The sequence below is a fragment of the Tamandua tetradactyla genome, chromosome 2 (assembly GCF_023851605.1).
Source record: "Tamandua tetradactyla isolate mTamTet1 chromosome 2, mTamTet1.pri, whole genome shotgun sequence".
Taxonomy (NCBI): Eukaryota; Metazoa; Chordata; class Mammalia; order Pilosa; family Myrmecophagidae; genus Tamandua; species Tamandua tetradactyla.
The window spans coordinates 219,488,585-219,505,643 of NC_135328.1; the positions used below are offsets into that span (position 1 = coordinate 219,488,585).

At 47.7% G+C, this 17,059-nt stretch overlaps 1 protein-coding gene and 1 pseudogene across 9 annotated transcripts in view; one reads left to right on the forward strand and one right to left on the reverse strand.

The window, feature by feature from the left end:
- The window catches only part of NPHP4 (nephrocystin 4), a 184,115-nt gene that overhangs the window by 78,357 nt on the left and 88,699 nt on the right, over positions 1-17,059 (forward strand). For 8 of the 9 annotated variants that reach the window (XM_077151501.1, XM_077151505.1, XM_077151504.1 and 5 more), the window contains one exon: positions 13,700-13,882. In XM_077151501.1, coding sequence (XP_077007616.1) covers positions 13,700-13,882 — 183 coding nt within the window. The remainder of the gene's footprint in view (positions 1-13,699; positions 13,883-17,059) is intronic. The other variant, XM_077151507.1, reaches the window with a different exon arrangement.
- LOC143655215 (uncharacterized) lies at positions 3,602-9,974 on the reverse strand (annotated as a pseudogene).

Below are 17,059 nucleotides of genomic sequence, written 5' to 3' on the forward strand. Positions count from 1 at the left end.
ACCCTCCCACCTGGGAGGCCTGGAAGGGTCTGGCCCCAGGAACTGCAGGGGCCCGTGATGGCAGGTTTGTTTTTGAAGTAAATATACGTACCGCGCCCTGGACAGCTCTTAGGAGTGCCCTTGGGGAGTATCGATGATGAACTTACCTGTGCTCCTTGTTCCCTACTCAGGTGCAGAACCTCTCCATGTCTCCCCAGGTTCCTTCCTGCCCCTTCTGTCAATTCCTGCCCCCTCTCACCAGTCACTGGCTTGATTTCTGCCACCTGTCTGTTAGTTCCTGTGGCTGCTGCTGCATGGTACCAGTGGCATAAACAACACGGATGTGTCCTTTTCTGGATTTGGAGGCCAGAGGTTCACACTAGTTCTCACTGGGCCAAAATCAAGGTGTCCACAGGGCCTTGCTCCCTCTGGATGCTCTGGGGGACCGTCCTTGCTTCTTTGGGTTCAGATGGCCACCAGCCTTCCTTGGCTCCTGTCTTCACAGCCACCTGTTCAAATCTGTCTGCTGTATCTTCACATCGCTTTCCCTGTGTGTCTGTCTTGTGCCTCCCTCTACCTCTCCTATAAGGACACTTGGGATTGCACTTAGGTCCCCCCAGGTGACCCAGGGGCCCTCTCTATCTCAGGATCCTTGACTTAATCACATCTGCAGAGACATAACATTTACAGGTTCCAGCACTGAGGGATTGATGGCTTTGGGTGGCTGTTGGCCTACCACAACTGCAGATTAGTTTTGCCTGTTCCTGAACTTCATTAAATAGAATAATGTAGCATGTACTGTTAGGTGTCTGGCTTCTTTCATTCAGCCTAATGTTTGGATATTCATCCACGTGGGGCCTTCCTTTTTATTGCTAAGTATCCCATTGCATGTGTTGGTTCCCTCATTCTCCTTTTGATGGACATTCTGGTTTATGGGTAAAGCTGCTCTAAACATTCTTGGTCAAGACTTTTTGGTCATCTGTTTTCATTTCTCTCGGGTGAATATCTTGGAGCACAGTTGCTGTGTCACGGGATTGGTGTGTGCTCTCTCTGTAAGAAGTGTAAGGTGTGAGGTTTTAGCTGTTCCATATCCTGACCGGCCTTTGGCCTTAGTCTTTTGAGTTTTAGCCATTCTAGTAGATATGAAGTGGTGCTTCTTTGTGGTTTTAACTTGCAGTTCTTTAGTAATTTGCAAAGTTGAATGCTTTCACATTTTTTTGCCACTCATTATCTTCCTTTGTGATGTCTGTTCAGTTGCTTTGCTCACTATGTTGTGTTGATTGTCTCATTATTGAGTAGGTTGGAGTTTATTTTATAAGTTCTGAATACATGTCCTATGTCAGATATATATATGAATATTTGCAGCATGCCTTTTCATTTTCTTAACATTGCACTTTTTTTCGTTATTTGATTTTTTAAGTTTCTGAAATTGGACCATTGTACATTGTACGAACCATATCTGCAGATGGAATAAATAAGTAAAAAGTTATACTGCTGTACCATACACCAAAAAAAAATCATAAGAGTGAAAGAAAAAATTGGTAATGGTGAAAAAGAGATCTTTATACCACTACCAGGTCCTTAGCGATAATGAGCATTCCAGACCATTACACCACCTGATTCAGGCCATGCCACCCTCCGTGCACCACGTGACTGCCTTCCGTGTCACGACTGGGAGCGCCAGCACCTTGTGGAACGTGGGAGCCCAGCTCCCCAGCGCCAAGATGTGTGGATGGCGTTTGTCCGTATCAGGGCGCAGGACATGGTTCTCAACAGAACCGACCACCTGAGGGAGGGACATTTATAAGTACAAGGACTTTTTGTTGTTAAGAGAGAAACCTTTTGGCATGTCAACCTTTCAACATTAAGATTTTCAAAGTTTTTTGTTTTTCTTTCCCTTATTTCAGGAGATATTTTGCATGAGATATTTTAAGTTCAGGAACATTTTGATTCTTCTTGAAGTGCAGGAAATATTTAGGCTCCCTTAAGAAAGAAAAAAAGAACCTCACTCTGAGAAACTCTTAGAAAATAGAATCTGGCAGACACTTCCTATGGTGGACAGGAGAAAGGGCCACATGTTCAAGTTGGTTAATTTGGCACCAGATAACCCAAAAACAAAGACAAAAAAACAAAACAAAAAATCTCCAAAACGCATGATAAAACCTGCAAACCCCCAGTAACACAACTGAAAGGGAGTTGTGAATGCTTTGGAAAGGTAAAGGCAGTAAAGAATGCTTTGGAAAACGTTCAGGGTCCCAGGAGTCTGAGTGTTAATTAAGAGCAAACCAGGTCTCAGAATGATAAACCATCAGGCACTTCATCCACGGGGCTTCTCTGTTCTACTGAGAGGAAGTTGTCCCTACGCAGACGGGGACAGAGGTGGTGGTGACTCTATATTCTTTTCTGCAATGTGTGCAAATCCTCCCAATTCCTGGGCACCTTGTTTCTTGCTGGTGGAAACAGCACTTCCCGGGAATGAGATCTGTTTCCTTGCTCTGAGAGTCAGAAACATGAAGCAAAAGCCAGCTGATCTCTGCCACCTGCCTTCTTGGCTGTCTGGGGGGAGGGCCAGGGTGGGGGAGGGTGTTGCATCAGATTACTTCAGATTGAAATCCTAGCAGCATCTGTGAGAGAAAGTTCAGCACCAGCGACGCCTGCACCGTGCTCCCCCAGTCTCCCCAGCCCTGTCCCATCTTGGAAGGAGGCAGCTTTGCAGTCCATCATGTCATGGGAGCTGTGGCATCTTCAGAGGTCTGAGAGTGGTGATGGAGGTGGTGGGGATGGCAGGGAAGAAGAGATGCCAGAAAAAGTCTTAGACCATTGCATGGACACCTGGGTGGCTGTGGATGTGGAGACCCCAGCTACCATCACCCTGAGGAGATGAGAGCGTATGGAGGGCCCAGCCTGGACCACAGCTGGCCCTTGGGGACTGCATCCTGATATCTGGGACACCTTGGGCCTTGGAGGCTGGGACTGATTTCTCCCTAGAGCTCAGGGCAGGCCTGGCCCCCGACCCCTCACCATGCCCCAGGCCCTGGATTCAGGCAGGCCAAGGCGTTCTTGCTCTTTCCCAGCCCGAGGTTCCACTTCTCCTCCTGGTCTGCTCTGCTTGCTTGTGCTGTGGCAGGGAGGAGAGAGATGTAAGGGACCTGTGTTGCTGGTGAATGAAGCTGTGAGGGCAGTTTGCAAAGGGAGATGCAGAACAACCAGGAAAGCATCCCAGAGGCTACCTGAAGAGCAGAAGGTGCAAATCACAGAATCGGTGAACAGTGAAAAGCCCCGAGAAAGCGAATTCCTGATTGGTACCACTCTCCTGTAGTTTACATTGTTAAATACAGAAGTGGGGAAAAATACAGCAGCAACAGAAATGGGATCTTGGCTTCTGAGACAGTGTGCAAACACTCCTTAGCTGTCAGCTCCTCCTTCCCAGGACGGGGACTTAAAAATTCAAGTGTTTTGCTTCACGGCAGAAAGTTCTTCAGTGTTTGAGAAGTTATGTCATTGAAGGTCTTCTTGGATTTGTACTTGGTAAACTTGTAAAGTTAGTAGTTCTGTTCACACCTAAGAGGCTTCGCTCTCATCAAGTTATTCTAGAATTTAACCTGAACATGGATCCAGGATTTTAATTTAGTGCTGTCATGTCTTTGGAGTTTTGTTGAGAAGCCTGCAGTTTCATCTTTTTAGAAGGTGGCATTCCTTCAGAATCCTGAGAGATTGATGACGTCTCTGTGGCTAGACCCACATCTCCTGACAACTGCCTTTCTACTCTCTTTGAACTGTTTGAGTTTTCCACTGAAGACTGAATTCTGCTCTTCTGAAACATTTTTAGCCTTAGGGTGGTCCTTTCTGTTTGGCTTTGGTGGGCATGGCCAAAGTGGGCTCCAGGGCAGGGTTCAGGTTGCTGCTGATCTCCTGCATGATGTGTGTGTGTGGGGGGGGTGTCAGTGTGCTGGTTTGAAGCTGTTATGTACCCCAGAAAAGCCATGTCCTTTTCCCTGATCCAGTCTTGTGGGACAGCGGTTTTTCTTTTGATCCTGATTCAATATTGTGGGTGGAAACTTTGGTTGGATTGTTTCCATGGAGATGTGACATAACCAGTTGTGGGTGAGACCTTTTGATGAGAGAGATTTGACTCCGCCTATTCCACATGGGTCTTGATTAGTTTACAGGAATCCTTTAAAACGGGAGTCATTTTGAAGAAAACACCGTTGCTTCAGAGCAGACAGAGACACAGACATTTAGAGATGCTTGGAGTGCCGACAGAGGCAGATGCTTAGACATGAGTGTTTACCGATGCAGAGCCCAACAGACATTGCTGTGTGCCTTCCCATGAGATGCTAAGCAGGCCAGAACCCAGAGTTGTTTCCTGGAGGAGCTAAGTGAAGGCCCCCAGACACTTAGAGAGGAAACCACTGGCATCAGAAGCTGGAAGCCATAGAACCAGGAACAAGGACCAGCAGATGCCAGCCATGTGCCTTCCCATGTGACAGACATCAGCCTTTCTTGAATCAAGGTGTCTTTCTCTGGATGCCATAGTTTGGAAATTTTATGGCCTTAGAACTGTAAACTTGTAACTTAATAAATTTCCTTTTTAAAAGCTGTTCCATTTCTGGTATATCGCATTCCGGCAGCATTTAGTAAACCAGTATAGTCAACAATGGAGCTCTGGTTGCTGTATGCATGTCCGTCATTCCCAGAGGGGAGCTGCTGTTTGGAGTGGTCACCTTTGAGCCACATTTCTCATTTTTGTCCTTTTTGTTCTTATTTTTATCATCAACATTTGGCTTTGTCACTGGGACCCATTTGTTGCTGGGACCCATTTAGATTCGCAGAGATGAAACCCATGATCACCCTCTTCTCTCATTTGTGACTTTCTCGATAGCCACCATGACCCTCTTGATATCATCTTTGGCCTGGCTCCTGGTCTCAGCTCGAACTGACTTTGGAAGTAATTTCAAATTTACAGAAAAATTGCGAAATGCAAAGAACCCTAGTTTACTGTTGACCCAGAGGTGCTTATGGGCAACATTTGCCCCATTTATTATTTGCACCCTCCCTTTCCATCTAGATGCCCCTGCACATATTTTTTGTGAGCCATTTGAGAGTGAGCTGCTGTCACCATGACCTTTGGTACCTGCACGCATCAGTGTCTGTTTCCTGAGAAGAAGGCTCTCCTCTCATGTAGCCCCAGCCCTGGGATCACCTTCGGTTCCCTGGGCCCCCATTCTAGGCTCACCCTACCTTCCTCCCTTCATGTCTGTCGGCCTGTCCGGCAGTACCCTCGGCAGTGCATTTCCTAAGTGCGGAGCCCAACAGGAGCCCCCAGAGAGCCCTAGTTGGTTTGCTGTTTGTTTTCCTTGGGGCTGGAACGGGGGTGCCACCTTTCTTTTTCTATGTGATGTGATATTTTAAGCATTATTGTGCTCCTTTTTTTTTTTTTTGGGTTCATGGTCTGGGAATCAAACCCAGGTCTCCCGCATAGAAGGTGAACATTCTACCAACCTCCTTTATTTTTTTAATGCAGTGTTCCTTCTTTTGGATTTGTCTGATGTTTCCCTGGGATTGAATTTGATGTCTTCCTGCACTGAGGTAGTGTCCTTCTTAGAGGTCACGTCAAAGCACACAGTGTCCATCTGTGCGTCATGGAAGAGGTTAATTTCTGTCACCTGCTCAGGCACTGTGTGAGTTCCCCTTGCACATAATCAGCCCTCTGGGGGGCCCTTGGTGAGAGCAGGCAAAGGTTCGTCCCTTGTGGGAACGTGGCCCCCAACGCGGCACCCACTGGTTCCTGAACCGTTCTTTATGGTGCTGGCTGCAAGGTGGAATTCCCAGCCCCCATCCATATCTACCCTTCAGCGCGGGCCCTTCCTTCTCTTCCAGTGACCTGTTGATTCACTCACTCACTGAGCCCTTATTGGTATGGACTCAGGATCCCTGCTTTTCAGTGGTTGACAATCCATCACCGCCCCTGATCCTTTGGTACTCACATTGCCCTGATTTGGCCAGTTGGAGTCCCTTGAAGCTGGTCTCTGTGGTCTGTGAGACCTTCCATTGTGTGTTGTTGTGACCACTCTCTTTCTGACATAACAAGGAGTGTTCCAGTTTGCTAGCTGCCAGAATGCAATATACCAGAAACGGAATGGCTTTTAACAAGGGGAATTTAATGAGTTGCTAGTTTACAGTTCTAAGGCCTAGAAAATGTCCCAATTAAAACAAGTCTATAGAAATGTCCAATCTAAGGCATTCAGGGAGAGATACCTTGGTTCAAGAAGGCTGATGAAATTCAGGGTTTAAGTGGAAGGGCACATGGTGAGCACAGTCAGGGTTCCTCTGTCATCTGGAAGGACACATGGCAAACACGGCGTCATTTGCTAGCTTCTTCTACCAGCTTCCTATTTCATGAAGCTCCTCAGGAGGCATTTTCCTTCTTCATCTCCAAAGGTCACTGGCTGGTAGATTCTGCTTCTCGTGGCTATGTCGTTCTGCTCTGTTGTCTCTGAATCTCTCTTTCTCCAAAATGTTTCCTCTTTTGTAGGGTTCCAGTAAACTAATCAAGGGAACCCACCCAAATGGGTGGAATACGCCTCTACCTAATCCAGCTTAACAACCGCTCTTGATCAAATCACACCTCCAGGGAGATGATCTAATTATAGTTTCAACCATACAATACTGAATAGGGATTAGAAGAAATGGCTGCCTTTACAAAATGGGATTAGGATTAAAACATGGCTTTTCTAGGATACGTGCATCATTTCAAACCAGCGCAAGGAGCTTCAGGGTCATCTTGCATCCTCCCTGCTCTGGCCCTGGAACTGTGATTCCTCACATATGAAATATACTTAAACATGTATATCTGATATATAAAAATGTTATTTTATTTTAGAACAGTTTTAGATTTCAGAGAAACTTCAAGGACAGTACAGGGAGTTCTTATATGCCCCTTACCTAGTTTCCCGCTACCATCTGGTGCTAGCATGGACCCTCTGTCACACCCAGTGAACCAGTATCAATGCGTTACTGTTGACTAAAGTGCTCACTTTATTCAGATTTCCTTAGTTTTTACCTCATGTCCTCTTCACTCCAGGATCCTGCTCAGGATTCAGAACTACATTTTATTGTCTGTCTCTTCAGGACCCTCTAGACTGACAGTTTCTCACGGCTTTCCTTGTTTCTGAAAAGTCCTACCTCTTTTTCAGGGGGAGGGTGCTAGAAATCAAGAGCCAGGAAGTTTACAGATGTACACAAACATACACACACACATACAAGTATATATGCGAATATACATAGCACCTGCTCACACTTAGATATGCATGTGTATATGCATACGTGCACACACCTGTATACTTGTACTTCAGGAATTGTGTGTTCTCGTTGCTGCCTTCAGTGCGAGCCCACCCCCACGAGGCCTTGCCTTGCTATGCCCCCTGTGTTCTAACATAACACTATTTTTTTGTGTGTGTGTATGATTAATATTGTCACTATTATTCTTTTTTACCAGCACTTTATATAGCCCTTTATCACAGGCCACTTCCATTTTTTAGGTTGAATTTCTAAAATTTTTTTATTTTGAGATAATCGTAAATTAACGTGTCCCCTTAACCCAGCTTCCTTAGTAGTTATACTTCTCTGAGGAGCTGTCAGGATTTCCTTTCCTGGTGTCTCTGAATCCCCTAGAAGGATTCTGCCAGTGCTGGGGCAGGAAGCTGCTCCTCTGGGGCCCCTTGCACGCATGCCCCTTCTCCTGGGACCCATCTTGCGTGCACCCCTTCTCCTGGCCTTGCAGGAGCCCTTGGTGCCCTGGGGGATTGAGGTGGGGACCTGACTGTGGACAGCTTCAGGTTGCATCTTCCTAGCCGGTGACCCGGGGGAGGGAGCCGTCCTTAACATGGAGAGACCTGGCCTTGGGTTGGTCCCCTCCCTGGCGTAGTCCCTACTGCTGGGGCCTGGACTGATCACACCCCCAGGCCTGGCCTGGGGAGAGCCCCATGGTATGAAGGAGGGTTGCCCACAGGAGTGGGTGCCAGGCCGCCAGACCTGCTGCATGAGCGCCCATGAGTTCCTGAAGTCCAGCGGCCATTGGCTTGGCCAGGCCCCACAAGGGAAGCAGAGCCGGCCCTCCCGATGACGTTGGGGCACAGGCCTCCTGGGGCCTCCTTCCAGCATGATCCCGTCTCTAGACTCACCGCTGTTTCGCCATTGCTTCTTTCGGTCGCTGTTAAGTTGATGTCTGTTTTGCAGAGAGGGCCAAAGTGTTATAAACCCCTTAGCCAGTATGAAGATTTATGCTAGGTTGTATATCACCTTCTTCAAAACCATACCCAGTTTTTTTCATTGCTCATGTATCTGTTTAAAGGTAATTACTTTCCTCACAGAATGAAGTGATGAGATTGCCCAGGAAGTGGTTCTTGTGCTTTTAAGTGACACCCCTGGACCTGCTGTGTGAGGCCTCGCAGCCCTCTCAGGTCCCCTGTGAGTGAGTGGGGAGCACGAGCCTGTGGCCGCTGCTGGATGCTGGGCGTCCAGCTTGGAAAAGGGTCTGGTGTGTAAATCCATCCATTTTCTGAAACAGGTAACTTCAGGCTGAATTCTGGAATTCACTTGGCCCCCTGTTTCACCCCCGACTCTGCCTCTCATGCTCCTCAGCTCCTCACCCGACCTGGCTACCTGCTCCCGTTTCCCAAGCCTTGTGGAGTTCACCTTGCGGTGATGCCTGAGCCACAGATGTGATCTGTGTGTGGCCCTAACGCTGAGTGTGCATGTGCCCTGTGCTCCCCGCAGCCCCGGGCAGGCACTGAGTGCCCCTGACCTGTGCTCAGCCTCTTGCTTCACAGTGCCATCTGTGTCCCCTCCCTCCCTTTGTCTGGGTTATAATTACCTGAGTTTCTCTCTCTGTTTTTTCTTACGCACTTTTTTTCCTTCACAGTTTCTGTGATATAGGGAGCATCTGGAAACATCTCTCTCTTTTTTTTTTTTTTGCATGGGCAGTCTTCCAGGAATTGAACCTGGGTCTCTGGCATGGCAGGCAAGAATTCTGCCTAACTGTCATCTGGAAACATTCTGGCACAACAGTTTCTCTCTTTCATTTGGGTTCAACTGAGAACCTGCTTTGGTTTCCTAGGCTGCTCAGAGTAGGTACCGTGGAATGCATTGGCTTTCGCCATGGGAACCTATTAGCTTGTATGCCCACAGCTTTCACACCGTTGAAAGTGTCCGAATCAAGGCATTGCCAGGGCGATGCTTTCTTCCTGAAGACCGGCTTCCGGCCGTCCTCGGCTCCTCTGCCACCATGCAAGGCCCAGGGCAGCTGGTCTCCCCTCTCTTCAGTTTCATTGACCTTCAGCTTCCATGGCTCTCTTTTGCTGTGTCTGAATTTCATTCTCTTATAAAGGACTCCAATGAAAGAATTAAGACCCCCCCACCCCCACCCTCAGGCCACACATTAACTGAAGAAACCTTATCACTGCTAAGGATGGGTCCGCATGCACAGGAATGGACTCCTCTAGGAACATTCTGTCTCTGGGGTACCCACAGCTTTATACCATCTCAGCGTGGCTGGTCCGGCTTGGGCTGTGCGAGTGGCTTCCTCAGTGAGGAGCCTGAGGATGCTGGGGGGGAGGTTGGCGTACTACCATCGGTCACTTCTGGGTGCATTTTCAGTCCTAGGGACCACAGGTTCCGGCAGAGCTGTCCGGAGTTGGTGGTGCTGGGGGCCCAGTGGGTGGTCTGTGCCCCGTCACGGCCTCCCTGGACAGCTAAGGAAACGAGACCTCACGAAATGGCCCGGGGCTTCAACCTGCCTCTGGGTCAGTTCCAGCTGATCCGGGACAGAGGCCGTCGGGGGCTGGATTGGTCCCCACGACTGCTGTAGCTGAGTACCACAAATGGAAACGAGTGCCCACCCCGTTGTCGGGTCGGGAGTGTGAAAGCAGTTTCACTCCAGAGGCTCCCGGACTGGGTCCTCCTGGTCTTGTCCGGCTGCTGCTGGCTGCGGCCATCCTTGTTGTCCCCTCACGCCGCTGTCTGCCGCTGGTGGCATGTCGCCCCCTCTGCAGATCCCTCTGCCCCTCTTCTGTGAGGACAGTGCCACTGGATTTGGGGCCCACGAGGTAACCCATGATAAGCTCCTCATCCCGAGACCCTTCACTTAGTTGTATGTGTGAAGACCCCTCTTCCAAATAAGGTCCCATGCACCGTCCTGGGGGTCAGGACATGGATGTACCTTTTGGGGTCACCATCTAGCCCCTGCAGGAACCCCTGCATTGTAGCATTTCCAAGGGTCGAAGTCCCGTTTTTTGTTTGCAGCTGTGGTGAGTGTCGTGGTGGCGCCTCTGATCCGTGACAAAAGCTGACTTATACCCAGGTGTGTTCCTTTGCCCTTCTGTGTGCTGTTTGTTGTTACCATTAAAATTCTAAATGAGAACAATTTGATGAAAAGTCACTAATACTTTTTGGACTATTTTTTTTCCTCCCAGTTGGCATGAATTCAACCCCAAGTTGTCAGGATAAGAAATTAAAAGTCGCTGATCTAATTTCAGCCCCCACCGGTCACTAATGGGAGGAGCCGTAGCGTGTTGCCTGCTCTGCCCCCATGGCCGCTTGGGCGCTACCCACCTGCTCGGCTGGGCCTGACCTTCTCCAAAGAGCAGGCGGGTTTCAGGGAGGGTCTTGCCTGCAGGTGCCACCAGGGCCTGTCGTGAGATAATGCAGGCTAATCAATAGCAATTGAGTTACTGCCAGTCCCTAATTGTCCCACTGAAACTTCTGTGAAGGAGTGATCGATAACTCACCAGCCATCCTTTTTGTTAGAGATGTTAGAAACAAAAGTGAGGAAAATGGATATTCAGGTGACTGACAGTTATTCCATGCAGAAAAGATTTATATTGATAGGGAGAACTCTGGAACTGGAAAAATAAGACAGCAGAAGCACCTAGTTTGACAATTAAACCAGGAGGAGTTGCACAAATAGCATGGAAATTTGGATATACCTGCTTTATTTTATTTTGACTTTGATCCTGTAAAAAACTGTGTTACAGGAGATGGTTATTTTACTTTTTTAGTGGTCCTTTTCCTAATACATTTGTAAGAATTTCATTTTTAAAGCCATGCCCCAGTTTTTTTCATTACTCATGGTGGTCAGTTTTCTTGAATGGGGCATAATTTGTTGGTTTGTGCAGGTTAGTGTGATGTCCCAATATATCCTAGAATAATTTGAGCAGAGAATAAAAAAGATACTGCCAAGTCCCCTTGGGGGACTGTGGAGAAGGAGGAAATATTCAACTTACCCATCTGGAGAATTCCTGATATTCTTGCAAACAGTGGGGCAACCAAATCAATAGGCTGAGCCCTCGATCTTGGGATTCGCCCCTATGAAGCTTATTCTTGCAAAGGAGAAGCCAAGTCTACTGATAATTATGCCTAAAAGTCACCTCCAGAGAACCTCTTTTGTTGTCCAGGTGTGGCCTCTTTCTCTAAGCCAACTTGGCAGGTGAACTCACTGCCCTCCCCACTACATGGGACATGACTCCCAGGGGTGTAAATTTCCCTGGCTATGTGGGACCTGACTCCTGGGGATGAACTGGGATCTGCCATCAAGGGATTGAGAAAGCCTTCTTGTCCAAAAGGGGGAAGAGAGAAGTGAGACAAAATAAAACTTCTGTGGGTGAGAGATTTCAAACAGAGTTGAAAGTTTATGTTGGAGGTTATTCTTATGCATTATGTAGATATCCCCCTTTTAGTTTGTGATGTACTGAAATACCTGAAACTGTTGAACTGTTCTCCAGTAGCCTTGATTCTTGAAGATGACTGTATAATTTTATAGCTTTTACAATGTGACCGTGAGATTGTGAAAACCTTGTGTCTGATGCTGTTTTTATCCAGATGAGTAGAAAAATAAGGATAAAAATAAATAATAGAGGGGGATAAAGGGTAAAAAATTGGGTAGATTGAAACACTTGTGGTCAATGAGAGGGATGTATGTGTTTTTCTTTTTTCTTTTTCTTGTTTCTGGAGTGATGTTAAGATTCTAAAAACGATCGTGGTGATGAATACAGAAATAGGTGGTGATATTGTTAGTCGTTGAATACATACTGTGGTTGGACTGTGTGGGTGTGAAGATTTCTCAATAAAAACATTAAGAATCCCAATGAATTAATAATCTATTTTTCATGGATGTGCTATAACTCACTCTACCAATTTATAACCTGCCATCCACCTGACTGGAGGAGAAGAGACAGGCCTTGTTTGTGTTTGACAGATGTTGGAAGTATAGCATGGAGGCGATGGACTTTGGTTTCTTATTTTTCTGATTCTTTCCTTATTCTTCCAGGAATAGCAAAAAGGCTTTTCTCCTCGATGAATTGCTGGGGGCAAATCCCCATGGCCGAGACATGGGAGTGGCAGTACCTTAACCTAGGATCTAAAACTTAGCTCCAGTAACGGCTCCCACGGCCCCTGCTGGGTGGGTGGAGGTCCAGTCACGGTTTGGATCAATAGCAGGCTAATCAGTGGGTGCTGAGTCTGGGTCTCCCCCAGCACGGATGGAAAGGAGACAGCGTTTGGAAAATAATCCAGAAAGACTCTGGTTCGCCTCAGTGGACATGGTTCCAGCCTGCGTCCTTGGTGTGTTGTGGGGTCTGCTTTGGACCTGAGGGCAGTTGGCCCCAGCAGGGGTCCTGCTTGGCCTGTGCTTTCCATGTGTGGGTGCCATTTACCCATCACAGGCAGAGCGTGGGCTCTGGTCCCGCTCCAGGGTGGGAGGCCCTCCCTGTTCCCAGTCACCGCGGCGTGCGCTGGGAAGGCGGCCGGGGCAGTGGGAGCCCCTCGGGTTCTGCGGGGAGTGCAGCGTGTGTGGGCCTCGCTCAGGCACTGGGAACGTGCTCCACCCCGCACGCGAGCCTGCGGACCCCAGTCTCCGACGGGATGGCCCAGCCCAGTCTCACTGCCCAGGCCGCGTCGGGGCTTCGCTGCTCTACCCAGCATGGAGTGTGGCCTGCCTTTGACTTCTTCAATAAGCGGCGAGTGCAGGGGCTTTACGCACTTTGCTGAGGGTTTTACCCTGAGACTGTGTTTGTAAAAGTGACTTCCTCTGAGCCGTATTCTTATTCTAGGGGTCTCCTTAGTGTCCTTGTTTGGCCATTGATAGAGAAGGTAAGAAAAAGACCATGAAATTCAATCCAATTGCACAATGACATACAGAGTTACATATAACAAAATGTACCACTTTAAACTGAAGTTTGCTGAAGAAATTTGCATCATATAACCCTCCACTGAGCTTCTCTGTGCATTCTTCAGCATTTTACAGTTTCTTATTACCGACACCAAATGCTGTTCCTGGTGTTTTCCTATTGGGCTCAGATAGCTGCTGGCAAGGCACAGTGTGTTTACAAACCTGCAGAAATACCAGTGTAGGAACAAGGGGCATTGTTAAAGTGGTATTGATCTTTCAGTTGTGCCAATGCTGCCTGGAACAAGGAGACTGCGAGGTGGACAGGGGACCTAGTTAGGGGCAGGCCTCGGGACAGGAGGCTGGCCCCCCTGCTCTCTGCACCTCGGGGGCCCACCCTCCTCCTGCCGTGGTCCCTTTTGTGAAATGGAGGGAATTATCTCCATCCCCTGCTGCACTGAGCTGTGGTGAAATTTTACCTCTGAAGGTCCTCTCAGTTTTGCTGGCCTGGGTGAGTTTTGTGGTAACCTGGACGGATGTGCTTTGTTTTGATTCTAGGCAGTGTCTCTCACCTCGTTGTCCCCCTTGGCCTGTATGCACCTGGTCCGCTGGGCTGCCTGGAGCCCCTCGCTGGAAGCCGCTTCTGGGACGGTGACCTTGCCGCTGCAGGGGGGAACCCGGCCCAACCCCTCACACTGCCTGGCCTATAAGGTGCCCTCGGCCACCATGAGCTCCGAAGAGGTAAGTTCTTAAGTACGTCTCTTCTCCTTTTGGCTGGTCTCTGGTAAGTTCATTCATTTTCAAACCAGAATCTGACAAATGTGTTTGCAGATAGATGTTCTGCAAACGGAACTGCTTTGTGTCATGGATTTGCTGTTAAGAACAGGAGTCTGATTGCCGGGTCTGATGTGGACTCTCTGAAGCCAGGCTTCCCGTGGGCCTGGATATTCCCACCCACGGGTCAGCTCCTACGGCCCAGGGCTCTTCTGGGGCTCCTGTGTGGAGGCCCCTTCCGTGCTGGGCGTGTCCTTGCGGGAAGGCCTGTCGGCCTGTTTGCTGCATGCCAGGACGGGCTCTCGGGGCCTTTGGCAGCCCACTCTCAGGTAGGACGAGCACAGGGGAAGCAGGGAGCCTGGTGTCTGGTTCCAGGCACAGCCCGTCTGTGGCTTCCTCACTCACACCCCAGGACCTCTGTTTTCTTCACAGCCCACAAAGGGTGAGCACATAACCGGGATTCTCGGGGTCTAGAAATGCGTTCTTGAAGTGGAACTTAATCTGAACCCCAATATAGAAAGCAAATGAAAATGGGGTGTGTGTTTGAGGGGGTCCCATCCCCTGGCCTTCTGTGCCCTACCCCTGAGGGTGGTCTTGGAGGGTCTGCAGTGGTGTGGCCCAGGACTCCGTGGTCACCACCTGGGGACCAGGCCTGGCCGACGCAGACAGTCTCAGACGTTGTGGCGTGTTGGCTTATTGCTGGGGTGCCTCGTTGTTCTGCCCCATTCCCGGAACACGCCCCAGCTGGTGTCAGCGGGCAGATTTGAACCTGCCAGTACTCATTTGTCTCAGATTTCCAAGGAAAGGGCCTGCACCTGTTTGTTCAGGATGTCACTGCTGACTCCAGCGACTACATGATTTTAGGTGACGTTATGTAGGACTTGGATAATACTTTGGGGATCGGAATAAGGGAACAGCTGATTGTGCAACTTTTCTTAGAAGCTTTTCATATCTTTCATTACAGGGCCTTGTTTTGCTGTATTCCCGCATGGTCTAGTTTGAGCCTCATTATAAAATTGCCGTAAGAAATCCCGAAGCTCCTGCTGCTCTCTTGTTCTCTCTCTTTGTGTGTGTGTGTGTGTGTATAAATAAATACCTATTCTGTTTAATTTTAGCCTTGCCATGTAACTACATTTCCTTCACTTTAAATGTATAGACTATATCAGGGCGTAAGTGCTTTGAGGATTTGAGTATCTCACAGACACAAATATATCAAGTAGTGACAATTTCCACAAAGAACACAACTTCTAAATAAGAGCTGCTTATCCTCAGCACTGTTGACATTTTGGGCCAGATAATTGGTTGTTGTGGGAAGCTGTCCTGGGCAATGGAGCATTTTTTTTGGTAGCATCCTTAGCCTCTACCCGTTATCTGCCATTAACAACCTCCCATTATGACATCCAAACTGGCTGTAGACGTTGTCCGATGTCTCGTGGGGTGGGGATAGGTGAATTGGCCCTGGTTGAGAATCACTGCTTTTAACAGATATGATGAACTGAAACTAGTCACAAACTTGGTTCACAATTGTGCATTATAAACTCTGTCTCTTCTTTGCCTTTTCTTGATTTCCTACCTTATATAATGGGACCAGCACTTGTTCTGTCAGGCAGGTTGGGAAACTGCACTTCCTTCTTACCTTTGCCTACTCTCTGTTCCTCCCCCCAGGATGGTTCTTTCTCTCATTCACTCACTCATTCAATGAATTTTTATTAGGCTATATATACTCAAGGAAAAGCAAGCCTGCTCCTGTGGAACTTCCAGTAGAGTAGGAGTAGCAGCTGTTAATCAAGGAAAAATAGAAATACCTAATAAACAGCCCATGATTTTTGGCTAAATACATTTTAAGGTTTATGTTAGGAATTATTTCAGTGTTACTTACTGTGAAGCTAAGTTAGTTTATAATTGTGTTTTCTTTCTTAAATAAATTCATGTTTTTTTCCTTGAGTAAATATTTGTCTTTTTATTTTAAATTTACTGTTCTAGAAGCAGCCACTTTCAACTGTTAGCTGTGACTTCTGGAATTTACTTTCGTTTATAACTAATTTGCTTCTAGTGCTGTTTCTTAGGTTATCAGTTTTAGACTTTGTATATTGACTTCCTGTAATGATAGGTGAGACTCTGTCTTAAACAGTTCTGACCTGCTTTAAAAACAAACAAGCACACATCCTGTCTTCCCACTGCTTGGCCCTGGACTCAGGCATAGTTGCAGAAAGTATGCAGCATAGCAGGAAACAAAAGCCCTGTGTCTGACTGGAGGATTGGAAAAGAAAGCCCCAAGGAACTCGAAAGTACTAGAGAGATCATGAAGAGGGAGAAGCTTGGAAAGTGAACCCATAAGGTTGTTTCTGAAACCTGGCTGCACTACCAGGTTGCACATGTGTGGATCCAACCCTAAATAGCATAAAGACTTTGAGAGATGAATTATGGGTTACACTTCTACCCAGTCTCAGAGTTGCCTATGGGGTGGTACAGATGTGAGAGAGACCCTAATAACACTGCAAAGTCTTTTGAAATTGAACAAACATGAAGCCACAGCCACAGGAGGCTGGTCAGAAATTGTGGCCTGAACTCAACCAGAATTAATTGTTGCTAAAGCTAAAATATCAACATTCTCTATAGGGTTTAAACAGGACTCACAAGTCCTATAATATTCAAAATGTCCAGAAACATATGAAGAACCAGGACAATCTCAACTTGCACAGGAAAAGACAATCAGCAGACACATATGTTGGAATTATCAGACAAAGACTAAAGCAGCCATAATAAAAGTGCTCCAAGAAAGCAGGGTGCCAGCATCTTGAAACAATGGACAGTAGAAGTCTCAGCAAATAGGAGAATAGAGAAGAATCAAATGGACATTTTTTTTTTTGCTTTTGTGGTAGTTAGATTCAGGTGTCAACTTGGCTAGGTGAAGGTAGCTAGTTCTATTGCTGTGGACATGAGCCAATGGTATGTGAACCTCATCTATTGCTGATTACATCTGCAGTTGGCTAGAAGGCGTGCCCATTGCTGTGAATGATGTTTGATTTAATTGACTGGTGCTTAAATGAGACAGCTCAAGCAGTTCAGCATATCTCATCTCAGCACTCGCAGCTCAGCCCAGGCCTCTGGAGATGCAGAAAGGAATCACCCCGGGGAAAGTTG